The following is a 19,213-nucleotide window of genomic DNA, read 5'->3' as shown; positions in this document are numbered from 1 at the left end:
AAAATAGCTATAGTTAAGGTGGTTTTAATATCTTTCACGTATAAGGTAGAAAGACTGGTTAGACTTAAAGTATGGTAGATGTAGTGAGTGAATCCATCTCAGCCAGAAGCACGATCCTAAATTAGCGTTTCTCTTTTTCCACTGCTTGGAACGAGCAAAAATCTTCACAAATGAAAAATAAAAACTGGTCTATTTTAAAATGCATTTGAGACACAGGTTATAGAGATACTTTCATCAATACCCAAACATTTGCATGTGCCAGATTATGTGCACTTTAAAGTTCATAGGTATATTTTGTGCTTATATCACTGAGAACTAGTCTGCCAAGAAGTCACAGAATTGTAGGGATTAGATGGACCTCTGGAGATCATGTAGTCCAACCCCTCTGCTAAAGCAGATTCCCTACAGCAGGCTGTACAGGAAAGCCTCCAGATGGGTTTTTAATATTTCTGGAGAAGGGAGCCTGCACAGCCTCTCCTTGTAGCCTGTTCCAGTGCTCCATTACTCTCAAAGAAAAGAAGTTTTTCCTCATGTTCAGATGGGACTTCCTGTGTTCCAGTTTGTGCCCATTGTTCCTTGTCCTATTGCTGGGTACCACCAAAGTGAGCCTGGTCCAGTGCAATTGGCTTCTGCCTTGTAGATAAGCACTGTGATGCCTTTCAGCCTTCTCTCCTCCAGGCTGAACAAGCCCAGATTTCTCAGCCTTTCCTCATGTGGGAGATGCCCTCCACTGGACACACTCAGCAGCCTAGAACTGGACCCAGTACTCCAGATGGGGCCTCACCAGGGCAAAGTAGATGGGCAGGATCACCTTCCTTGACCTGCTGGCCACGATCTTTTTAATGCACCCCAGGATACCATTGGCTTTCTTGGATACAAGGGCAGATTGCTGGTTCATGGTCAACCTATTGTCCACTGGAACAGTTAGGTCTTTCTCCGCAGAACTCCTGTCCAGTAGGTCAGCCCCTAATCTGTACTATGACTGTGGTTGTTCCTCCCCAGGTGTAGGACTCTGCACTTGCCCTTGTTGAAGCTCATAAGTTTCCTCTGCTCAGCTCTCAGCCTATCCAGGTCTTGCTGACTGGCAGCACACCTGTCTGGTGTGTCAGCCACTCCTCTCAGCTTTGTGTTGCCAGCAAACTTCCTGAGGGTGCATTCTGTCCCTTCATCCAGGTCACTGATGAAGATGTTAATCAAGACGGAATCTGGTGCTCTTGTTGTGGATTGCTGTGCTAACCAGCTGTGATATTACTAACCTGACAGGAGAGGGAGGATGCAAATGATTCAGGAGTCTGTTTAAAAGTTTAAGTCACTATCACAAGAAACAGGAGGGTGTCCCTGCTGGAAATGAAAGAGATGTCACGACGTGCTGAAAGCAGAAAGATGCATCTGAAGAGTGAAACAGCTTTATCTCATTTCTATGTAAATTGTTGCAAGCTGACATTTGTATCTTGGCAAAGCTGAATCTTTCCCAATGGACTGCAGCCCTGATTTTGGCTACTTTAATCCTTCTTAGAGTGCTGATTTCAACCCACTGCTACTGAGAGAGGGAGGTGAAAAAGACATCAGAAGTTGCTCTGCAGTGCAGTTAACTTCACTGCTAGCTCCTGCACTAATGATTGGGCCAACCCTGTAGGGAAGGGAATGAGGGAAAGATGGGTCATCAGGTTTGCTGACTGCAAGCCCCCCTGCTCTGCAGTATGAGCTGGCTGGAAATGAATGCTGCATATTTTCAAAGAAGTGAAATACAGCTGATGGCTTGGTGCAGTTGCTTGCCTGAATCCTTATGAGGATAGCTGCTTGTATTGTATTTCTGTTCTGCTCACTCCTCCCCTACAAGGAAAAGTTCATTTTGTTTGGCACCATGGCTTGTTGGCTTAATTTAGGTATGTGGTCCTTTAGAATCTGCTCTAAATGCCATCTTTGTGTATATCTGAGGAAAGATCTCCGTATGCTTTGGTGCTTCACGTGGTGACAGTAGAACAGTATTCTGACTGTAGGTCATGGGGGCCTCATCTCCTGAATGTAGCAGTGAGTGCCCTTTAGGACTGATCATTCTAGTAATGGTTCTTCTGAGGAGAGTTTGGTGTTATCTGCTGCAGTGGGCAGAGATTTGTGAGCAGCATGCCAAATTTGTTAGTGGTTGGCTCATGTTAAGCTCACCTGTACATGCACATAGGGGATTAGAGCCACAAACAATGTAGGTGTCTTCTGTTGCTCCGCATTCTTAGAAAAGCTTTGTGTACAACTCTTAGCCATCTGGAATATTGGTGATTAAGTCTTCATAAGCCTCATTTATCAAAACAATATCCAAGATGGCAAAGAATAAGGATTAATCAGAGGATTCCTAATTAGATACTATGTTTCAATTTGCAGACCTAAGTAGTCATTTTTAAACTCTTAGGAAAGTCTGAGCCAACTCATTTTCTGTGGCAATAGCCTTTACACAGCAGAGAGTTATATGTAAGTTATAACTTCGTAAGAGTGGTCTTATCCTTGCAACTTAAGAGAGAGAGAAAATGTTTGTTGTGGATAAGTTTTAAAAGGTCACTTGGCTTGTAAGAGAGGTGTTTTAGATCTGACTAATAGGACAAAGCTGCATGTGTTGGGTGCAGACACTGGTACTGCTCTTTTCTGCTGAGCTCAAGATGAGAGCAACTGGAGCAGAGGCCTCAGGATTCCTTTGGTGGACAAAATGACATTGCTGCCATTACAAGGAAAGAGTTAACCTCTCCCTGTGGAGAGGAAAATGCCCTGTCACATGCCATGAGCTGCATGGACTGTCAGATATGGAGGAGGAGCAGGGGGAGGACCTCTGAGGCAAGGGTGCGAGAGGAGCAGCAGAGCCCCACAGAAGGTCCTTTGTCCCAGAGGGAGCAGCTCTGGGGGCTCAGCAGCTTCTGCCAGAAGCTGTGCCTGCAGAAGAGCTGGAGGCAGACGGGGACCCCGCTTGGAGCCATGTGAGTCAGCCACAGCTCGCTGCTGGGCCTGGGGGACACTGCCTCTGTGCTCAGATGCAGAAACCTGGGTGTGGGGAGCATGCTGTGCCCATGGCCTGAGCTGTCACAGAGCAGTTGGCTCTGCCCGCTCTGCTGGGCTGGGGACCACCTGGAGGGAGAATTTTACAAGCACTTCTCATGGGTAGCCATTGTCGTGCTGTTCCCTTTACTGGCATTGATATAGAAGTAGAGCTTAGATGAAAATCGAGAGGCTGAATTACACAGATTTATTCCCAGGATTACCCAAGGTTTGAGCTTCTCACTAGGGCGGAAGGGGTTGCTGAGATTCTCACATGGGCAGGGTCAGCAGTGAAGTGCTTCTGAATGCTGTGTGTATCACAGCTCCCCAGTGGGAGATGTACTTTGTTTTTGATGAAACTTCTTTGCACCAGGAATGTAAACGTTATTTTTTCTGTTAAACCGAGACTGAACAGCAAACATTTTTTACATTTGTTTCTTGATGCTTTTCTTTCTAGAATATAAAATACAAAACTCTGTTCCTGCCTTGGGCTGAGTGTCACAGTGGTGTCATCGGACATCCGGGAAGAAAACTCTCTAATATACTGATCCCTATTGCTAAACCAGCCTATCTCAGTGGCAACCACCGGTGGTGCTGATGGCATTGCTTGCTGATATTAGAATCATGCAGGTGATTGCTTGCAACAAAAGTACAATAACTCCTTTGTTCTTCTGCCTGTTCCAACCTGACTTGGATTGCACTGGGGCACACATTCCCTCCGCATCCCACGCTCAGTGCATTAGCTCGGATCTGCAATCACTTGCACTCTGCGTCCTAACACTGCGTCAAATTTGTACGTGCTAATAGGTTGCAAGGGACATCTGGAGTCATAGCTTTTATAAAGTCATATATGTTGGTAACCCATATTGATATAGGAAACAGATACCTTTTGTAAATATTATTATTGTAAGATATTAAACATTACACATATTTATATTGAAAGGTCATTATACTTCTTACTTCACTCGCCTTTTATTCTCCCTGCCTGTAGATTCATAGTTCAATTGCTCCTTTAATTTTCCACTCTTTTATTTGTATATGTGCAACTGAAAGTATACAATAGTCCAGGATGATGCGACAATCGCTTCCAAGCTGATTCCCAAATGTACGTTGGGGCTTGTTGCTGTGCTCGAGCAAGCATGGTTGTTACAGCCATTCCCTCCACCATTTCAGCCAGAGATCTGCTGTGTAAATGAACATGCTTAAATTATCTCCTTCTTCTGGTCCTCTTCTGATGATTTTTTTTGTTTTTTAGTCACATCCTAAATAACAGCCAGTGGAACTAAAATTTGTTTGAGTTCTGTGATGAGAAATGGGAATTGCAGTTAAAGATCTTGTACTCATTAGGCCTTACTGCAGCACTGCACCCAACAAAGTAAATGAGGCAAGAGATAATAAATGTAAAACTTTTGTTGGCTGATTTCAGTTACGTGTGGTAGGAGGATATATGTAACGTGTTTTTCAAGCAACAGGTCAAGGCCACGTTTACTACAGTTAATTTTGAAGAGATTTCCTGGTCAGCATATTTGCAGTGACCTTCATTCTGATGCCATAATCTCATTTTTCATGCATAACTTGATGGTTTTTCTTAGTCAGATTTTTTTTTTTTGCGTGTTTAATCATTCTGCCAAGAGATTTATATGTGGACAATAGGCATATTTAGTGATGAAACATCAGAGCCTGTGACCTTCCCATGAGGCTCCAGAGCAATGTTTTTTCACTGATGTCCTGCAGAATTCACTGTAGACCAATTGTGTTTGCTAGGGGTTCGGGCTACCTTGTTGGATTTAGCTACACAAACTCACCCTTGAAAACAACTCAAATGTCTACAGTGTTCTGTCTAGCTCATTAAATGTTCATATTGTTTCCTTTTTAAATGTATCAAATGTTTTCTCTGTATTTGCAGATTACATACTGCTTATAGAGATGAGGTAAATTCTATATCAGACAGTGTTATGAACATCACTGAATTGTGTATTCCAGATACTTTCTTAGATCTGCAATTAATCTGCTTAGATTAGCCTTAGACTTGGACTTGGTAGGTTTTATTTGTTTTTTTTTGTATTTAAACAATTTGTATGAAATTCTCCATATCCATTTTATGTCAGTTAATTAGCCCTCCATTTCAGAGGTATGGATGTTGAGTTTACTTCTGTTTGAGACAGTCGTGCAGTTTTTCTTAGCCAGTATATTTTGAATTTTGGTGCCATGTTTCCTTGGGAATGCTCAGGAGAGACAGATGGCTTTTGAATAAATGAATGAGATGGATCCTTTGATTTCAACTAGAAACCTGTGTTTCACACCAACCCCCTCCGTTGTTGGGAGGCTTGTAAGCATCAGGGCACAGTGCTGCAGGGAGGATTTTCAGCATTACAATGAGATGGCCTTGGAGATTTTAATGAAGAGTAAGGAGCTAAAGCATCCTGTAGCATATGGGCATTGAGAAAACACCTTGGAAAAGCAGTTTTGTGCGGTACTTCACTGTGCATCTTCTGTCCTTGTTTGTTTTAATCATCTATTTGTAGCTTAGGTGCTCGGCAGATTCAAAAGAAGTGGAAAGTTTAATGGTATTTGTAGGAAGGAAAGGGATTTGTAAGGTAAAAAATCGGGGTCAGCCATCACATGTCTGTCAAAAGTATGTTCTGAGACAAACCTAATTCCTAGCTGCCCAACACATCCTGCCCTGCTGCATCCTAGCCGTGTCGGAGTTCATCAGACCACTTAAATGGAGGGATGTTTGTGGATTCTGGAAAAATTAAGTCAAGAGGTACAGTGACCTGCCTTATACTGTTCTTGCCTCTCATAAGCTTGAGCTGTGCCAAAATACCCATGAGGCATGCTGCCATTTTCAAAAGCAATTGGCAGGCTCCTGTGAGCACACATCTAGGAGCAGTGTGTTTCTCCACAGGGTTGAAAGCTCCTCAGGTAGTGTGGTGGAAGCTGTCTCTGCCTCTTAGTTGTAATGTTTTCTTTTTTTCTTTTCCTGCAGTTAAATTGATACCTTTGTACATTTGGGGGATATCTTTCAGTAAACATGAAGCTCTAGTACATTATAATGTTTATTATCCATTCTTCCTGGTAAGTGTCATTAAGATAAGAACTAGGTGACTTCCTATAGCAAACTGGAGCGTCTGAAAATATGTTGAGATTTGTCCTTTGCAAAGATTTCTTTAACGTCCTCCCCCTCTGAGAAGATCACCTCCTAGAGCTTTACCTGTTCTTTTGGTGATTTTGTTTTCTTCCATTTCTAATTCAGGCACTGGAGCTCTTTTGGGAAATAATCTTGGTGCACTATGGTGCACTCTTGTTTTAGGCAAATCTGGGCTGTAGTGACAAGGCTCTCATTTTGATGCAGTTTACATACATACAAAAATTGAAGCCTCATCTTATAAACAAGATTTGAGTTTGCTTAAGCCAGTGGTTCTTTTTAGGCAGTCAGTCTGTTCAGAATGGTTTCTTATGTCAGCACCTCTGTGCCTCACAGTAGCAGGAAGCAGAGCCAGCTGCTATTCTGTGAGGTTTTCAAAGTTCATGAATTACATATTTTACTCCTCTGAACCTTAAAGTGCAAAGGTAGAGATTGACCTGAAGTTAAGATTAATCGATTTTAAACTCAAATCTAAGGCTGAAGTGGCAACAGAATGCTAATAAAGAGATAAAAAATCTGATGTTCAAATATTCAGAAACACACAGGGAGATACCAGCCCTTGAAGTTCATCCATGACATTTCTTCAAGACCAAATTCAGTAAGGGCTGATCCTTTTAAATAAAGACAGGGATAGGTGAGCCCAGAGTCCACTTCTCAGGACTTCAGGCCTCCTTGCCTGCTGCTGTACAATCACAGTTACTGTTCTTTCAGGGTGAAACTTTAAAAGGGTTTGAATAGAGTTCAATGTCTAAATCCCATTCAGTCATGTGCTTAATTGGATTTTGTTTTTATTAAGATAAAGGAAATCATGTTTCCTTGTTGTTTTTTTTTTCCTGCTTATTGATTTCACTGCAAGTAATAGTCCTTCAGTAATAGGGTCTAATTGCAAAACCTATTTCAAAATTCATGTCTGAACTATTGTCCATACATACCTTGATTTAGTAGTTGTATATGAGATTTTCAAATACAAGTTTTTGCTTCCAATTTAAGCTGAACATCAGAATTAAAAAGGATAACTTCTTGTGTTAATACTATTACTCTCTGTAACTGAATGTGGAGATGAAAAGTATTCATAGTAAATGAATACTTCTGCTGAAAGGAATGGAAGTGAGTTGCATGTTACCAAAGGTGGGTGTCTGGTAGTTCCTCCTGCCTGGGCTGGGCAAGAGCACAGAGGGGTGGCCGCTGTTTTCTGAAGTGAGCCTCCTTTCTTCCCTCTCCACAACCTCACATGAGGAAAACATCAGCCTGAGCTTTGAAAATGCACAGCTAGACATGTCCATTAACTTCCCAGGTCTCCTTGCTAATTATTTTTACAGTACATTTTGATTTTATGTACAGAGATGACATGATATATAAGCTGTTATTTAGCTTGAGTACTTGCATACTGCTTCTCCTACAGTCTCTCTTTATGTTGGTAAGATGTGTGTTTTTTTTAATTAAGAGGCTCAATACCCTGAGGTGGATGTTGCTGAATGAAGGTATTTGTCCTGAAATATTAGAGAGTAGAGAGAAGTGACCTTTGACTACCCTACAAGTACATGTGTTTCTTCTAATCCTCTCTGTCTTCTTAAAACATCCCCAACCTAACCTGAAAGAAATACAAATTGTTCTTCTTACATCTGCATAGAGCCAAATCTCCCTATATGGGGAATGAGGTTCTGCTTCTGTAAGCTTTCTTCTGTGACAAAACAGTTGGCTTTTTTCCTTGAAAGGACACGCTCATAGGCTAACACTTCCAAATCTAGAAGTGAGCCATATTCCCAGGAAAAAAGAAATTAGCTTTTGATGGAAGTGCAATTAGTTTGTGTTTCTTCATAGATTATGCCTGCCCTTCCGTTTGTTTCCAGTAAGATTCAGACAATGTACTTAGGAAATGCAAGAACAACAGAGGGCTGTTGGGCATGTTCTCCCTCTAACCTACTTTGTTTCAGATTGTTTTGAGGGAGGGAAAGGAGCGATTGAGAGTACTGGGGGATGTAGAAAAACAAGAGATTTATGGGAAACAGAAATCTGCACTTCTGCATGGGTCTTCGAAGGTATTTTGAACTCATTCTTGAAACTGCTTATCTGAAGAAAAACACAATTACTCTCCTTTATTTTTTTAGTTGTTTGAGTGGTAAGGCTGTTTCTTGAGTAATGATCTCAGAGTCCACAGGGTGCAAAAGTAAGGTCTGCAGTTATTTGTAAAGAAAAAGGACGTGTGTGTGATGTAAGACTGAGTAACATACAAGCCAGTGTGCTTAAAGTGCAGTGGTACTAAATTAAAACTATCTTCTTCAAAGTAGTTGAATTGACTACATAGTATATAAAAGCATCCTTACTTAAAAGATAGATCGTATGTATATTTTTTTCAAACTGAATTGTTTTCCTCTATTGTTTTAGGGTATAAAGCCAGCAAGCTTTGAGAAAGTTACAGATCCTGAAATTAAGGAGATAATTGGGGAGTGCATTTGCAAAAATAAGGAAGAAAGGTTTGTATCACGTAATCAAGTCTTGTTTAAGTAATGTATATGCAGAGATTTTGGAACTGTGTGGGTTCTTAATCTAAACTCTGGGTCTCCTCTGAGCAGAATGGAAATATAAATGATTATGTTCCTGCCGTATAATGTGAAGATAATAGAATAAATTCAATTGCTGTGTTTCTCTCAAGTTCGAAGAATTATGTAAAAAAGTGAAGTTGTGGAATTGTTTTCAGCTTTGATTTTAGAAACTACTCTTCTGTGCTGGTCTCTCCTAGTCTGCTTGTGTATATCTTGACTTTCAGAAATGCAGTTGCTGGGAACCTCAGGTGACTGTCTAGAGGGAACCTTGTTTTAGAACTCATTAAACTCAGATACTCAAGAAACATTAAGCGAGGCTGTAATCTCCATTTCTGAGTATGTTTAAGATGTATGAATATTGAAGAAGCTTTGTTAAATAGGAAACACAGCAGTCCTCAGCAACACTAGAAATATTGCCTCTTTCTGCTAAGAATACAGGTTAGTTATGGATAAGCACAAGGAAAACTGTAAATTTTTGCCTCTAATAGCAGTATATTGTCACAAGCTCCTCAGAATGTCCTTAAGACTTGCAGTGTTTGACTATTCTTTATATCCATTGCAGATATGAAATTAAAGACTTATTAAGCCATGCCTTTTTTGCTGAAGATACTGGGGTAAGGGTGGAACTTGCAGAAGAAGACCATGGTAGAAAATCCTCTATTGCCTTAAGACTCTGGGTAGAAGATCCTAAGAAACTGAAAGGAAAACCCAAAGATAATGGAGCCATTGAGTTTACTTTTGATCTGGAGAAGGAAACTCCTGATGATGTTGCACAAGAAATGGTAAAATAAACTTCTCCTGACAAATATATGTATAATTAGTGCATAAATCTCAAAGGACAGCAGGAGCAAGTCTGGTAAAGTAACTTCAGTTTAAACCATTCCAGATTAAGCAGTTTGCATTGATCTTGAGATTGAATGCTAGAAGAAAAAGGGTAAACTAGGAAAACTGAAAAACTGAAAAAGGATGTAGAATCAGATACATGAAGTGCTGTTTCAAAACAGCAAGTCACTTAAGGACCAAAGAGGTCTCTTCTAGTCTTATATTTTGAAAATTCTTTTGCTAGTTTATCTTAGCTGTTGATCTCTTTACATTTGTTTGAAATCTATTGAAATATATTTAATGCAGTTTAGGTTTTTTAATGTCATGAAAACAAAGAGCAAGTAAGCTCTTAGGCAAGGGTCTGTGTTTTCTTGTGCTTGCACATGTGTTCCTATTATTATATCCTAAATCCCAAGAGATTCTGTTTATTGATGTTGTCATCAACACTCCTGCTTAGGAAGCAGTCACTTTGCTAACATCACCTTACCATACTTGGAGTCATCATCTCATGTATCCCAAAAATAATGAGAAAATCCTGTCACTTGTTTGCAGTAGGCCCAATATCTTTTTCAGCAATATATTGTTACAGAACTTAATTTAAAAGTTTTGCTTTACTACAGTTACTTACTGTTGTATTTTACATCTATACGTAAATATCTATGCAAGTATTTGGAGTTCTGAAGTTCTGTAGTTTACCCTGCTTGTGATGTCTTGTTTTTCATGGGAAATAATTCTTGTAGTGTAAGTATGCTTACAAGATATCTAACTACTGTGATACCATAGCCTTTCCCAAATTAATTAATTACTTTCAAACTTGAATCTGTTAGAGGGACAAGCATTCGTAGATATTTTTTTCTAGTCCAAATGAAGTGCGAAACACCAAATTTATGTATTTTCATTAGTTGGTGCTGCTTTGTGTGCTATGGTAGTGAAAAGTGCAGGAGACCTCTTGTGTGCAGGGAATTATTTATCATTATTGATAGGTTTTGAGTAGTCAGATATTCCAGCTTGTCCAAATGGTGTAGGCAAAAAACTTGAAACATGCTCCTGGCTTTGGAACCTAACATGTTTCACAGTCAGTTGTATGATAAAATAGTATGTCTTAATTAAATGTTGATCATTCTCTAAGTAGAGATGTCAGAATAGGAGTCGTCTAGAAACTTGCTGATATGCCAGGTTTTTAGTTCCTTCTTGTTAAGCTTTGCAAAGAAAAATCCACTGTTCCCTTCAGTTAATGCCATGCAAGGCTCTCTGGACCTGCCTGGTCCATCGATACAGTAACTCACACACATTAGTGTTTGCAGATCCTCTGTTCAGGAACATCAGTAAAGTCTGAACACATTGGCAGTGGAAAATACCACATCCGTTTGAAAAACTGTATTTTAAGCTCCTTTGTACCTATTTGATTTTACACATAAAAGAATATAAGCTGTAAAACTGTAGTCTTTGGGCAAGAGCAAAATGGAGAACTTCTAGACTTCCTTCACATAGATAAATTTGTCAAATATGCATCTTTCAGGAGATGCAGATTTTAACATGCAGTTCTCTGGCAGCTCATTATTAGGCTCACAAAGAGTAGGAGTCTGACTAGGAAGTTCATGCAAAGAGCATGAAAACAAATTTTCCATCTTATCTTCTGAGGAGTTGAATTCTGAGAAATGTTGCTCCCCTTTTCAGTCAAATGTGAGCAGTCTGAGTTGAGTTTAGCCAAAATCTTTTATGAAAGTAAGTCAATACTGACTTTGTGTTAGAAGTTAATTTGAGTCTAAATTCTGTTAACATATTGACTCGCAGTGTTATCAAGCACACCAATTTGGGAAACTCTGTACGCTAGAAAGGTTAAGGCAATAAATTCTGATTAGAGGTAATGAGGTTTACTCCAATTGCGTTGTTGAAATACCATTTTTCAAAGATGCTTTTTTCTTTTGACTACTTTGTTAGTTGTAATAAAACAAAAACAAACAAACAAACCAGCTGCAGCTAAGCTTATTCTCTTATCACGGGAGATTAACTGGCTAATAAATCAATCAGATAGGTAGTCAAGTCTTATAAAAATTACTTGTTCTTAAAGACACTAGGGAAAGAAGTTTTAATTCCCCCAAAAAGCAAAGAACCCCCCTCCCAGTAAATGAATAAATAACAACCCATCAAGCTCTTGAATTCTTGTTCTTGTGAGAAATGAGTATGTTGGGTTTTTCTTCACAGTAATGCTTTCTGTTAGGAATTGAGTCAAGTAAAACCTGCGTGTGCTTCTGCACACATGGTCTTGCTAAGTTTGTGCCTCTTCTATAGATTGACTCTGGATTTTTTCATGAAAACGATCTCAAGATAGTTGCGAAGTCAATACGTGACAGAGTAGCATTAATACTATGGAGAAGAGAGAGAATTTGGCCTAGAATACAGTCAGAGGAACGCCGAGATTCTGAGTGCTTGGAGAAGTCAAAGGCGCCGCATCCACAGCAGGTTCAAGTCACATACCTTTCCCACACCGGTCATCACATCCTGTCCGAGTCGGAGGAACCCGAGGCAGACCAGCATCCCTTCCAGCAAAACCTGCCCACCAGCGTCACATCCGTTGCATGTAAGTCTCAAGTTTGCTTTGTGTACGCATGATAATGAATGTCCCAGTATGAAAATCAACAATTATGTAGCTCAGCAGTTGGACACCATGCAGCTTTTGCGTGTTAGCTCAGAGGCCGCAAGTGGATCCGGCAAGAGCCAGAAGGCTTGAAAGAAAGGGTTTCAAGAAAAAGCACTGTTTAAAAATAACTCTTCAGTAGCAATAAATGCAGAAAAGACATTTTTTAATGGAACAGTTGGTGAGATTGCTACTAAGTTTGTGCGAAACAATTGCAGAACTTGAACAGGCACCAAGGTGGTTGCAGTGGCTGGTGATGTTCATTGTTCACTTTTTCAAGTGGTGTTTGCCATGTGGGGATGTTTATCCAAAGCCAGATCTTGCTGAAGATATTGAAGCTGCTTGAGTTTTGCATGTTACTCTTGATGGCTTATATAATGGTTTTGTGACTCTGTGCAGTGACCTAGAGCAGAGAAAAAAGGCTCTCTGAATGTTATGTGGTGTAACTCAAGATCTCCCTTTTCTGTGGGAAATAACTTGGACAAGGTTTGACAATATCAGACCTTGTGGGCTGATAACATTTTTGGGGCTCTTAAGTCATCATGCAGGTGCTTTCTCTGTCCATCCAGGCTCCCTGTTTTATCCTGAGCTTGTGGACCTGAAATGAGGAAGTAGCTTGGTCTATGTTATGGAGGATCGGAGTAGGTAGTTGCTTGCACTGATGGCCTCAAACCAATGATCTACCTTCTTTGTTCAGAGGGTGGCTGGTTTGAAAATAATAATCACTCTTTCAAGACAGGTGGGTTAATGCCTCCTGTTATAAATCCAAGCACTGGTTTTGTTCTTTCTCTGAGTAAGGAACTACCTGGCCTTGCAGAGCTTGTGTTTCTTCATTTTACTTCTGAGCATCAGGCTTGTCTCCAGCAAACAGCAAGGCATGAGGAAGTAGTGTTTATAATTGCCTAAAATAACAGCCTTGTCTGTCCCCTAAAATCAGTCTTTGTTAGCAAGTCAGGTTCTGCCTGCTTCTGAAATCTTTATTTATACCTTTAAACGTCTTGAAGGAAATATTGCCAGATAATTTTAGATTAGAATATTTGAATTTTTGTGATTTTTTTTTTTCTAGCCACTTTTTCTGGCTAAAATCTGATGTACGTATTTTGCTACTAAACTATTATCATAATGGCTTTGTTTTACTGTTCCAGACTTTTGTGTAAGCATATTTAAAGTCAAGTTACTTTAGCAAAGAGACAGCTGCTGCTTTAATGCAGGTATTGTATAAATTGCCATACAAAGGCCTGCTTTGAATACTAAAACAACCAAGCACGCCTCTACAAGGAAACAAATCTTTACCAGATGTGAGAAATGCAGTATTTGCATAATTCTCAAGAATATTGGAGTATTTACAAAGCTTATTTTCAAGTCATATTGATCTTATTTATTTTAGATAATGTACTTACTTTATACTAATCCTTTGAGGAACACAATCATTATGATTCCTTATTTCTGATGGTGCAATGACACTGTGCTTCCCGCAGTTCTGTTGGTGGTTAACTAGCAATATTTTTTAGTAAATATTACTTTCTTTCTTTATTTACTACTCCTCAGCTTTTAATATTTGGTATTATCAAATGTCTTCAACAGTTTCTTAGTGCCTAAGAGCTCTCTAAATTACTTTTCTACCAATTCAAGTAACAATATGAGATCAGATGTAAAACTGTAAGTTAATAATGTGAACTGTAATGCATGTTGTTTTATAAAACCTAAGAGATTCACGGCTTTTATAATAATTAATCCTATGCTGTTGTAGTCTTCTCATTTCTTTGATGTCCTGAATAATTGTTTGTAATAAAGTGAAAGCGTATATGCTGCAGAAATCCCTACCTCTTATAGTGGAAAGATGATTTAAACACATCTGTACCTTAAGCCTTTTTTGTTAACTATGCAACCGTTCTCTTTTTGAGTTTTAAATTTCTATTACAAGCTCTTTGCCTTTTGGATGCTTGCAGCTACCTTCTCAATTGTCTTTTGTTGCTATTCTCTTGAAAAATTTGGTAGCTTATACTGAAGAAGTACTGAGCACCTGCACTTCACAGGCTTCAAACACCGTAAAAAGATATTTTTAAACCATTAATGCTCAATGGTACAGTTAGAAGATTTATTTTTCTGCAATAGAAGATGTCATGCTTGCCCAATGTCAGGTTGTGCAATTCTGCTGATTAGTTGGGCTAACAGTTTGGCATGAGAAACACTGGTAGAGCTCTGAATTGTCCTTTTAAATGATCACAAACCTGAACTGAGGTAGCTGTTTCACTTCATTCTCTGATTTTGTTTTTATGCACAGGTGGCTAAAAGCTTTCCACTTACAGATAACAAAATCAGGATGCATTTTGGTTATAATTCCTCTAGCATCTGTTCTTGTAGTGCCACATAGCCTGCTTACAGTGAGAACTGCCCTAATGCTGCTGCTGCCTAATGCAGGGCATCATGTTATAGGCTTGCTTAAATAATGCTGCTTTACCTTCTGTCACATACATCAGTCAAAAAATCCATAGTACATTTTCCTGTGACTTCTTCATGGTGTTTTTCCCCTAATCCGATTGAATTATTTTACCTATTCTTCGTCTCAAGGTACTGTTGTATGGTGTTGGTGGTTATTTGAGGAGCGAATGCAAAGCATATAAAGGGTTGTGTATTTTTGTACACTGCTAATCAGAAAGGTGCTAAAATCAGTGCCTCTCTAGAAGAACTGACTCCAGGATGCCACAATCTGCTGTGAACATTACAATGGGAGTTTTCTATCCTTTTATCCTAGAAAATCCATGAAAGTCTGCAATTCTTGCTATCAACCATACGCACGCCCTTTAAAGGAAATATCAGTGTGCTTAAAATATCATTGTGCACAGAAATCCATTGGGATTACTCTTGGGTTTTGGCTTAGAAGGAGTAGTATGTGCCCTTTGTAGAAAATACAATTGTGTTGTATAACTTATTTATAGAATGGAAAGGTCTAAGGTAGTAAAAATGCAAATTACATAAACGAATGTTGACCTTGCTCTGAAATCATTACTTGAACACTTTAACTTGCTGAGCTCAAGATAAAAAAAAAATAAATAAAATGTAATTCTTTTTTCAGCTGACAGCACATTCGACAGTGGTCAGGGGTCCACTGTTTATTCAGACTCGCAGAGCAGCCAGCAAAGCGTCATCTACTCATCTGTGCCCGACGCCGTGCCGCCCGCTATCCAACGGGTGTACAGCCCGCCTCTCAGCGAGAGCCAGGCGCTGCCCCACAGCCTCCCGCAGCTGGGGCACTACCAGCAGCCCTCAGCAGTAAGTCTAAAGCTTCTCGAAGCTGTGCTGTAGCCTAGATCATACTTAATGATTGCTTTATGCTGTTTTCAGTAGGTGTAGATTGCAGGGCGTGCTTTATATAATTCTCGCTTGTTCCTACCAGTGTATATTTGCTTGGTACTTATGTCTCTAGTTGATCTAAAATGTGCATTGAGTAGACAGCATACTTGTAGTTCATTGTGCCATTTTTAAGATGTGCTTTCCTAGCAGCTGTCTTTTTTATTTTTTTCCCAATTAAAGAGTTTTTCATCAGTCTGTTTTCACTGAGCTGCAGTAACAGTGTAGCTGTTCTTACAGCTTTTAATTTACTGCTTTTAAGCTCATGTATAAATTTGAGAACATTTGTTTGTTTTCATTTATTGTCGATATAGCCACACATTATTGCTCCTTCACTTGTTCAAGACCTTCTTGGGTGTGATGTTTCTCTCCATTGTGACAAAGGTCAAACATCCATTCACTACCTTTCTGGCTCTGGATTTAATATTGCACAGAGACGGCGAAGTACTTCCATTATTGAGGCTCCAAAATCGAGGACTGGTAGCCCAGTCAGGCTTTCACACTGTTGTGACCATGACCAAAAGCAGTTAATGGAACTACTGGTGAAAGAACAAACAAATGTGAGTGAACACAAATCTCCAGGTGATGGCACTGAGAGGCACAGTGCGGTGTTCCCTTTAGAAGCAGCTGCCCCGTATTCCTGTTGCAGCCCACGCTTGCTGCACGTGGCAGGCGATGCTCCATGTGCTTTTCGTCGCCACAGTGACTCTGTTGTGAGTTTGGCTCCAGATGTGATGTCCTGTCCCCAGGAGTTAAGGGAAGGGAGCTCTGACCTGCAGACCAGGGAAGGAGAAGCAGGCACGTCACCACTGATGGCACTTGGGAACTCAGCAAACCCCACTGAGCTGATGTTTCTCCAGCAGGCTTGTCAGATGTGCCTCGCCTGCTTATTTCAGTCTGGTAAAGACCAAAACATGTCAAAAGTGTTGATGCCTGTTGAATGCACTCACTCCCTGTGCAGCCGGATCCCAGACAAGTCAGTGTCTCAACCTCTCCCCCAAACCAGCGGGCCATGTGGCAGAAGTTTAGACCTGCCTTTGTTACATGAATCTTTACAATACATAATTAGCCAGAAGACCAGTTCTTCTCCCATGAGATCTGCAAGGATTGCAGAAAATATTCCGCCTCTTGAATCCTGTGATCATGGAGAAGCCAACATGCCTGGACTGTTCCAGCCCTGTCATGAAGCTTGCACTGGCAAAACACTGCTGGCAGAGAAGAGCAATTGGGTGACTGCAGCTACCCTGAGCAGTGGAAGCAGCCTACCCAGTAAAAATGACAGTAATGATGTGGTAGGTTAATTCTTTGTTTCATGCTATTTGCCTTAAGAGAAGAAAAATCAAATCCAGGACCAGTGGTTGTTTCCTGCTTGATCCAGATTTACCCAACATACTTTGGGAGTGCTTCATTTTCCCTGGTTTTACCTTATGTTTTCCAAAATGCCTGCAAGAAATTGTGAACAGTATTTTGTGAATGCACTGAAACATGACTCCATTTACCTGAAGGAAAAACCCGTAGCCAGATCCCTCCACTGTGGAAACCACCTTTCCCATGTGCACACTTCTGCCGAGACGCATCCTTCCTCGTTTCTTGTTCGCATGAAGCATTAACTTAGCTCTAAATATAGCACTCTAAAGGCACATCTTTTAAAGATTTTTTTTATTATTACGTTATGCCGTGCAGCATACTGTTTTAGAGCAGATTCATTCTTTTCATTGGTAGGTCTCTAATTTGGACATAAATGCATTACTTTTTCTTTATTGGAAGATTTGGAAGAATAATAACTTTTATTCACGGGCAAAAATCTGACTCGAAGCTTTCCGTAATTCGATGATTTTTGTTAGAAAGATCAGTTATCATTGTGTTTTTTCCTGGGAGATTATTTATCAAGTTAACACCAGCTCAGAACTGGAGCTGAAATAGCTTTTTTGTTTCAGGCTTATAAACATCAGTCTGACAAACTGCTTAGCTTTAACATCTTTACCTACTCTGAGCTGAAGTATCAGAACTGTTACTGGTACAAGCTTTACCTCAACTGTTTTTTTTGTCTTAATTTCCCTCGTGGTTTTGATTTTTTTCATTTCTCTATTTATTTTCTTGGCATCCATCTCAAGGAAATTACCTGTTTCTTTCAAAGATGAAGATTCTTTCTGAAATTATGAAAATCTTTGTGAAGTTACTGCTTTACTCCATTAGTGGCTGCTTGTTGATATATCCTCTGTCACTATGTATATGCTTTCAGTGGTTTTACTGGTTTGCATGCTTGCTTCCAGACGAAATGCAGTGCAGTGTGGTTGTCTTATTGGCCTTTGGAATGACAGCTTTTTTCCACCTTTTTGGATTAATGATCTTTCCATTCCTTGCAGATAAGTTGTCATTATGTCTTCTTCCTCTGTTTTGACCTAAGTATTAAGTTGACCATTAGTTGGAATGCATACTCTTGGCAGTTGCAGGGACTCCTTCAGCAGGAAGCCTTCTCTTTTCCCTAACGTTGCCTTCTCCTTGCTGCAGCCTGCCCTGCCCGTGGTTCAGGCTCCACCTGCGGTGGTGCCCCAGAGGCCCCAGCACTACCAGGAGCCAGCGATGACGTTCCCAGTGGTGCAGCCGACCACCGTGGCCTCCATGCAGCTGGGGCAGTCGCAGCCGGTGCTGGCCAGCCAGCAGGTGAGGGGCTGCTGCCCAGGGGCTTCACCCCACGACTTGTCCCTGCTCTACTCAAGACAGTACCTGTGACAAGTTTCAGTTCTTGAGCATTTACATTGCTTTCAGTATAGTATTTCATTGTTGTTTTGTGGTTTTTTTGTAATAGGCTTTTATTAATTTCACTTTATTATTTGGCAACTTGTGCTCAAAATATTTCTAAAAGTTGAGAAAGCAACTTTGATGTTGGGATCAATTGTCTTCAGGTACTTGGGGATGCTGCTTTTTGATTTGTGCCTTTTAATTGTAATTCAGTAGAAGAAACTATCAAATTTCCTTATCTTCTAAGAAAAGAATCTCTCTGAATTGTCTCCAAATAATGCACACTGTATCATCAAATTCCCCAAAAAGTCCTGTTCCTTAACAGTGTTTACACAACACAGCTTTCAAGCAGGGACAGCTGTGAAGGTTGCAGTTGCTTCCTTGTACGAAGGTGATGTCAGGCAGTAAGAAATGCAGACCTGTATAACGTGTTGATCTGTGCCTCATTTTTGTGATCATAGCAAAAGATTGACTTCTTTGGGTAGAAACTGTTGATGAGGCTGGGGAATGCCTGCATGCTTTGTGGCTGGCACATACTGTGTCTCTTCATACCTTCCTAGTTACCAAAATGTGTTGGTGTTAATTTTTTTAACGTGCCCTATTCTTCTGAAAGGATCAGTATAAAGACAGTGTAATTTGGTGTCCTTGAAAAATGCTTGCTTATGTGAAATTTTATGATGCATTAGATTTTTTTTCTAATGGACAGTGATGATGATATGATTCTTTGTGCCAAAAATTGTACACTTTCTCAAGCACATTGAGGACATTTCTGATCACAGTGATCTTCCTAGTGGCCTCTGGAGCTTTATGCTGACAGATCAAAACATGTTGTTCCCCTGGCAAATGCAGTTTTGGGATAGGGTATTTACCGAGCTTAATTTCTTCTATATACTCTTCTTTCCCAGGATTGCTGTTTCTTGAAATAGTTCCATCTCTGTTAGTAAACAAAGA

At 40.2% G+C, this 19,213-nt stretch overlaps 1 protein-coding gene across 16 annotated transcripts in view; it reads left to right on the top strand.

Annotated features, from left to right (window-relative positions):
* The window catches only part of WNK2 (WNK lysine deficient protein kinase 2), a 106,849-nt gene that overhangs the window by 43,085 nt on the left and 44,551 nt on the right, over positions 1–19,213 (top strand). For 15 of the 16 annotated variants that reach the window (XM_085235753.1, XM_085235756.1, XM_085235761.1 and 12 more), the window contains exons 6-10: positions 8,552–8,640; positions 9,272–9,491; positions 11,824–12,112; positions 15,246–15,442; positions 18,032–18,184. In XM_085235753.1, coding sequence (XP_085091879.1) covers positions 8,552–8,640; positions 9,272–9,491; positions 11,824–12,112; positions 15,246–15,442; positions 18,032–18,184 — 948 coding nt within the window. Of the gene's footprint in view, positions 1–2,814; positions 2,961–3,475; positions 3,649–8,551; positions 8,641–9,271; positions 9,492–11,823; positions 12,113–15,245; positions 15,443–18,031; positions 18,185–19,213 lie in introns of those variants that run through there. The other variant, XM_085235762.1, reaches the window with a different exon arrangement.

This window comes from Meleagris gallopavo, chromosome 14, assembly GCF_905368555.1.
Source record: "Meleagris gallopavo chromosome 14, MGAL_WU_HG_1.1, whole genome shotgun sequence".
NCBI classification, from domain to species: domain Eukaryota; kingdom Metazoa; phylum Chordata; class Aves; order Galliformes; family Phasianidae; genus Meleagris; species Meleagris gallopavo.
Note: the sequence above shows the minus strand (reverse complement) of the source record. Positions and strands in the feature narration are given on the sequence as shown.